A 7,612-nucleotide genomic window follows, 5' to 3' on the forward strand; every position below is an offset into this window, starting at 1 on the left:
TCAGAATCTCAGACATATACAAGATAATAATGACTATTTCCTTATTGATTATGAACATGATAATTATAGTTTTATAATACATCATAGAGCCTCATTTGTGCTTTGATTATAACAGCAACATTTGGTCTAACAAACAAATAAATGTAGATATAATTCGATTTTTTTTTTTTAGAAACATTTTCTTTGAATATCTGGAGCTTTCTCTCTTCAGACCCATGCATAAAAGAAAAACAACAACAACAACAACATACAAATATTCAACAAAAATTTGGAGAGAAATGTACATTTTCCTGCAGAGAAATATGAGTTGAGGTGAACAACAGTCATCATGAGCAGTGAAAGCCTCCGTGGCTCAACAGACACAGGAAGGAAAGTCAAACATCTACAGAACAACTAATGAGATGTCAAAGCCCCGCCCATAATGTTTGATTGACAGCTGATCTCTGCAGAGAAGAAATGCCACAACGATGAGCTCTCAGCAACAAACGTGGAGAGAAATCAGTTTAAAGGTCCCTTATTGTAGAAAAACACCAGTTACAAGTCTTGTGATTATAAAGCAGGTGCAGTTGCAATAAAAATACTGTGAAAATATATTTTCTGACTGCTTCCTAAAAATCTGTCACTCAAAGAAGCTGCTCCTATAGGATACGGCAGTATACACATTATCGTGTCCGACTCTAAATCTGCAACCTGTAAGTGAACCAGTAATATATTTCATGTTTGAGTCAGAGGGAAGCATCATCAGGCTCTAACATGTAAAGTCTGACAACATCTTCCTCAGCGGTGGCCATCGTCTTTTTACATTCAACGGTGAGTTTAACCTGCAAACCGTTAACTGTGGTTAGCCTGGCCGGGTGTCACTCAAGACTGTCAGCCAATCAGAAGAAAGGCTCATGAATATTAATGAGACAGGCCCAAAATGATCTGAGCTGCTGGAGCTGCAGAAGGAGGCTGAGAGAGCAGATGAACAACTGAACTCAGGTGGTTTTAGCACATAAAACTACAAATTTATCCTCTTATAGATATAAAAACTTCAAATAAAACACCACAAAGGTGAACAAAATGGGAGCTTTAAGAGTTAAAACACATTTTTACCTGCTGTCCCTTTGGTTATTTGAGTTTACAGAACTCAGCAGTGTTTCCACATATGAAATGAAGACAAAGTCCAGCATAGAGCGGCTGAGTGAACGTGGTCTGGACTCTGTGGAGGAGGGTCATGGTTTCAGAGATGCTGTAGAAGGACAGAATACCTGCTCTGTGATCCAGGAACACTCCCACTCTGGAGGACCAAGGACCTGAGACGGGAGTTTGGATATTGTTGTAGTGAAATGTATATTTGTTGTTGTGACATCTTAATGCCCAAGACTTGTCATTCTGTCCAAATAAAGAGTCATTCCACTCCCCTCTGCTGATGTTCTTGTATGAAGCTGCTACATTAACTCTATTCCCTCTCCACTCCACCTCCCAGTAACATCGTCCAGTCAGACTCTCTCTACTCAGGACCTGAATATATCCAGTGAATCTGTCTGGGTGACTTGGATAGAACTGATCCCCCATGTATGTTGCTTTTCTGTTCCCCTCAGATAATAACAGCCGTCTGTATGCTGTGTTTGGATCCAGTGTGATCTCACATGAATATTTTAAGAACTCAGCTCTGGTCGTGGGCTCTGCTGGTGAATCTGACAGTAAAACATCCACTTCAGTCAGTGAGACGTCTGTCCATTTGTCTCTCAGGACGTCCTGCAGTATGTCTCTGACTCGTGACACGGCCGCTGTCACGTGGTCAAAGCGGCGGCGAGGACAGATCTGGATGCTGGATGTAGACGGGCTGAGTGCTGACAGTGAGGGGTAGCTGTGGAGAAACTGGTTGTGGTCCTCTGTGTTTGAGAGCTTCTTCAGTTCAGCGTCTTTCCTCTTCAGCTCTCTGATCTCCTGCTGCAGCTTCTCCTCCACCTCTTTGACTCCACTCACTTCAGTTTCCTGCTGGGATCTGACCTGCTGCTTCACCTCAGAGCTTCTTTTCTGCATGAGACGGATCAGCTCAGTGAACATCTTCTCACTGTCCTCCACTGCTTTATCAGCAGAGAGATTGATGGCCTCCAGCTCCTGTTGAAGCAGCTTCACATCTTTCTCTCTGTCCTGGATTCTCTGCTGGATGTTGAGTCGACTCACCTCCAGCTCTTTCTGCCTCTCGCTCCTTTCTGCTGCAGCTGAGACCGTGTCGTGGCCTTTATGTTGGTCCACAGAGCAGAGATAACAGATAGACTGCCGATCGGTCCGGCAGAACATCTTCTTCACCTCATCGTGCTGAGAGCAGATGTTCTCCTGCAGCTTCTCGGAGGGCTCCATCTGCTTGTGTTTCTTTAATGGAGGTGATTCATAATGAGGCTGGAGGTGTTTCTCACAGTACGAGGCCAGACACTGCAGACAGGACTTGAAGGCTTTCAGTTTTCTCCCAGTGCAGACATCACAGGCCACATCTCCAGGTCCAGCATAGCAGTGGTCAGCAGGAGCAGCTTGGAGTCCAGTCTTCTTCATCTGCTCCACTAAATCTGCTAACATGGTGTTTTTCTCCAGCTTTGGCCTCGTTCTGAAGGCCTTCCTGCACTGAGGGCAGCTGTAGACCAGTTTCTGATCCTCTGCATCCCAGTGGCTGTTAATACACTTCATGCAGTAGTTGTGTCCACAGGAAAGAGTCACTGGATCCTTCAGTAGATCCAGACAGATGGAACAAGAGAAACTCTCCCGGTCCAGCTGAACTCCTTTCTGCGCCATTTCACCTCTCAGTCACAACGACTGTCTGAGTTTCACTTCCTCATAAGTTAAACCGCTCTGAGCTCTGATCTGAACTGTGTGTGTGTGTGTGTGTGTGTGTGTGTGTGCAGTGAGTCAGCACCATGTTGGTAACACCCATTTTCTAACTAGTAGATGTGAAGGGGAGGGAACCAGGAAACAGCAGGACAGAGAGGAAGCTGCAGTGACACTGAAGAGAGTCAGTAGACATAAGTAGATTCATACTTTCTGAAATAGTAACAGAGGGATAGAGAGGATGTCTCTGAATCAGATTGAGCTGTTTAATAAAAACACTGAGCCAGAACGCTTCGTCTTCCATCATGTTGGCTTTTACTGGACAGGAAGTGATAACTTTAACTTTATGTTTTCAGTTTTTATCCCTAAATCATAAATGAAGACCGGCCGCATGTAACATTTTCATCATAAACACACACCTTTTCCCTCTCAATGTCTCTTCTTAACACACATTTTATGAGTCATTTCAGGTGATTCTGCCTCCTGATGGTTCGGTGGTTTAAGGAGTTAAAACTGAGCAGAATCTTTGTACAAACTAATTTTACACTTTGTACAAACTAATTTTACACTCCCAACAGACCAACCATTAGTCAGCCCAGTTGAAAGTTTCCTCCTTAATTTTAATCTAACTGCCATGAACGGTAAAAGATTCATCTCCCTGTTCTATGCAAAACTATACTCTGTGAATCCTGTCACTACCAGCAGGTATATGGAGTCATGGGGTAGGGACTTGGAGGCTGACCTCGATGCCAACGCATGGTCAGATGCCTTTGAATCTATAAAGAAAACTTTTACTTGTAATAGACTCAGAGAAAGCCAGTACAGAATTCTACACAGGCTACAATGCACCCCTCACCTTCTAAACAAAATAAATCCCCAGATCTCCCCTTTGTGTGGGAAGTGTAAAAAAGAGGTAGGGACATACTACCACTGCATTTGGCAATGTCCCTTGATAGCCAGATATTGGAAAAATATATATATATATATAATATTGCTAAGGAACTCAGCTCAATCTTTCACAAAACAGTAAAGCTGGAACCAATCTTATTTCTTTTGAATATACATAAGGGGCAGCTCTCTTTACCCGCTGGACAGCTTATATTAATGGGCAAGCTGCTTCTTTTGGCGAGGAGATGTGTTTTGTTTCAATGGATTAAAGACAAACCCCCTTCAGTTACACAGTGGTACAGGGAAATATTCAAGGTTTTTCCTATGGAACACCTCAGTGCCTCGTTAAAGGGCAATGACGACTTATTTTATGGTATCTGGCAACCTCTGTTGAATCACCTTCCTGGTGACCTCGTTGACCTGCTGCAGAAAGGGCGACCATATTTTACCTTCATCAATAAGTCATAGAATACTTTTTTTTTTTTTCTCTTCTCTCTCTCTTCTCCCTTTTCAGTATAGTCCCCATGTGAATTTTTTGTATGTTGTATGATGTGCAATTCATATATGTGAATTAGTGTATTTTTCATTTTGCAGTTTGGTTAAATATGTCTGTGCTGTATGGTTCGTTGTTTGTTCTTGTGAAATCAATAAAATATATTACAAAAAAAAAAAAAACTGAGCAGAATGACAATATTACACTGTAAAAAATGTTTATATCAGCCAGTTTTTTATTTAAAAAAAATAATAAATTACTCCACTGTAAAATACTCCATACACCGTGTTTGTAACAAAAATATACTGTAATATATAAACAAGCATCACTGTAATTTTTGCATTTATTTTTTGTAAAAATACTTTTTCTCACTGTTAAATGTACTAAACACCATATCTCTAACAGAAATATACTGTAATATTTAATGGTAAAATCTTTAATTTATGCAGCATTTATAAAGTATTTTCTTATCAATTATATGGCAGAACAGCGTTTCTTTTGATGGAAAAACTTTTTATTTATACAGTAAAATATGGAATAAAATGGCAATCTTAAACGTGAAATCAACAGTGTTAATATCATTTTACCGTAATATTAGAAAAAGTTGTATTTATTACGGTAAAGTTCTGACAACCACAGCTGCTGGTTTTTTACCATAAAAACAGCAGTTTTTTTTACAGTGCAGATAAAGATGAGGAGTTATGGTTTGATAATCTTTCAAGACTCAAAGAAAAAACAACTTTCTGATGTTAACTGCTATTATTTTATCTTCCATTACTCGACCAGACACAAAATACACATTTCTATTGATGTAATACATGAATGAGTCAGTAGATGGAACCAGTGTCCAATTTATACATTTCTGGTTGATGATTACAGAAACTAAACTGACTCTACAGAATGGTTCTCAAACTGGCGGCCCGCGGGCCAATTGTGGCCCTCGTGATGATATTTTGTGGCCCCCACCTTGATATGAAAGTTTAATGTGAGTTTTATATGAATGGCACTTTACTGTGTTGTGTGTGGAAGGTCCCTTTAATTACTGCTTTGGGTAATTTTGTGTCTTTTTTTAAATAATGTTGTGTCTTTTTTAATAATTGTATGTCTTTTTTTAAATAATTGTGTGTCTTTTTTAATAATTGTGTGTATTTTTTTTAATAATTGTGTGTCTTTTTTAATAATTGTGTGTATTTTTTTTTAATAATTGTGTGTCTTTTTTAATAATTGTGTGTATTTTTTAAAATAATTTTGTGTCTTTTTTAATAATTTTGTGTCTTTTTTTATATAATTGTGTGTCTTTCTTAGTCATTTTGTGTCTTTTTTTAATAATTTTGTCTTTTTTATATAATTGTGTGTCTTTTTTAGTAATTTTGTGTCTTTTTTTAGTAATTTTTTGTCTTTTTTTAGTAATTTTGTGTCTTTTTTAAATAATTTTGTCTTTTTTTTTAGTAATTTTGTGTCTTTTTTTAGTAATTTTGTGTATTTTTTTTTGTCATTTTGTGTCTTTTTTAAGTAATTTAGTTTTTTTCTGTCATTTTGTGTATTTTTTAGTAATTATGTGTCTTTTTTAGTAATTTTGTCTTTTTTTTAGTAATTTTGTGTCTTTTTAAAAAAAATTTTGTGTCTTTTTTTGGTCATGTTGATACTGCCTCCAGCGGCCCCCAGGTAATTTGAGTTTGAGACCCCTGATCTACAGAATGGTCCCATTAACCTGACATATACAACACACATTAAATCAGATAAGATTCATGATATATTATGACTAGACATAGTAAAAGTATCCGTTTTTTGACACTGGGTTTTTAGAAAACACTCCCCCATTTACTACCATTCATTGAGGATTTAATACACTGTCGGACATTCTCTGATTCTCTGTTCACTGTAGAGATAAAACGTTTTCTTCTTGAATTCAAGGTACCACATGGTGAGTATCTGATGAACAAATGTTCAGTTTGGGGTGAAAAGTTCCTTTTACATTCATTCTTTTTTTAAGTATTCCACTTTTCCTGTCATTTTTTCACATGACCATAAGATCTAACAGCCAATGATGGTGATTATGTTTCCATTAAGGCTACATCTTCTGGTTAATACATTAATGTATGTTGTGTCAAATCCCAATATTCATCAAAAACACAATTACAAAATGCACTCCAGACCTGCAGAGGGCAACCACACACAAGAGGTGGGTGGAACCAAAGTAGCAGGAAGTGATCCCAGGGGGACCATATTCTGCTGCACACCAACTGGAAAGGCATGGCACTAAATGTTTGGTGGTGGTTCAGTTGGCCCTTTCGGAACCGGATTGTGAATGGACAGGAGATGGCAGAAGGAAGTGACGGATCAGGAAGTGAGCTTGAGATGGAGTATGGTGGCGGGAGGGACGAAGGCTGGAATGTTGTGAAGGGGGGGAAAGCTAAGCGTAAACGCAAAGAAAGGGAACAGAAAGGAAGGACTTCAGTGTCAGAAGAGACAGATAGTGAACAAGCGAAAAAAGGTGAGGAGGAGCACAAAATAATAATTACACTGGAACAAGAAGGTGCGTCATTTGGGGAGTGGAACCCTGTTCGCATCACTAAAGCCATAAATAAACAAGTGGGAGAAGTGAAAAGTGCGAAAGTTTTGCGCAGTGGAGCATTGCTGGTTTTCTGTAGAGATAGTGCGCAGTTGGGGAGAGCGATCAGGCTGAACAAAATTGAGGGGAAAAAAGTACTAGCAACGCTAGCTAAGAGTGGAGGTGGTCTCGTTCGAGGAGTGATCTTTGGGATTCCGGTGAGTGTATCTACTGATCAGATAAAAGAGAATATAAAGGGAGCGAAAGTGAGGGAAGCAAGGCGACTGAAAACAACTCGTGAAGGTCAAAAATGTGATAGTTTATCTGTAATGCTTACTTTTGACGAGGAACGACTCCCTGATAAAGTGTATATAGGATACATGAGTTATGATGTGAGGCTATATGTGCCTCCGCCATTGAGGTGTTATAAATGCCAGAAGTATGGGCACGTTGCGGCAGTGTGTAGGGGGAAGCAAAGGTGTGGGAGATGTGCTGGGGAGCACGAGTACGGGAAATGTGAAAATGGAGCCAAACTCAAGTGCTGTAATTGCGGAGGGGAGCATTCCTCAGCGTACAGGGGATGTGAAGTGAGTAAGAAAGCAGCTGAAGTGCAGCGAATGAAAACTTCACATGGGATCACATACGCAGAAGCGGCTAGAAGGGTGGGGGAACAGCCAGCTGAGAATAATGTCAGGATGACAGATAAGCATGAAGTAAGAGCATGTGAAGGATGCAAAAAAGTTAAGGAAGATACTCTGATTGTGGGGAAGAGAGAATTTATACTGTTCATGGTTGATGTTGTTAACTGTACTGCGCAAACAGACAAAAAAACGGAAAAAATCAAAATAATAGTGAGAGCAGCAGAGAAATAT

The 7,612-nt window shown here is 39.5% G+C and overlaps 1 protein-coding gene across 1 annotated transcript; it reads right to left on the reverse strand.

Annotated features, from left to right (window-relative positions):
• Positions 1-439: 439 nt before the first annotated feature.
• On the reverse strand, positions 440-2,775 carry LOC131959841 (tripartite motif-containing protein 16-like). Its single transcript, XM_059325064.1, has one exon. It carries the CDS (start codon positions 2,773-2,775, stop codon positions 1,111-1,113), a length of 1,665 nt encoding a protein of 554 aa, XP_059181047.1. The 3' UTR covers positions 440-1,110.
• Positions 2,776-7,612: the final 4,837 nt, after the last annotated feature.

This window comes from Centropristis striata, chromosome 21, assembly GCF_030273125.1.
Source record: "Centropristis striata isolate RG_2023a ecotype Rhode Island chromosome 21, C.striata_1.0, whole genome shotgun sequence".
Classification (NCBI taxonomy): Eukaryota; Metazoa; Chordata; class Actinopteri; order Perciformes; family Serranidae; genus Centropristis; species Centropristis striata.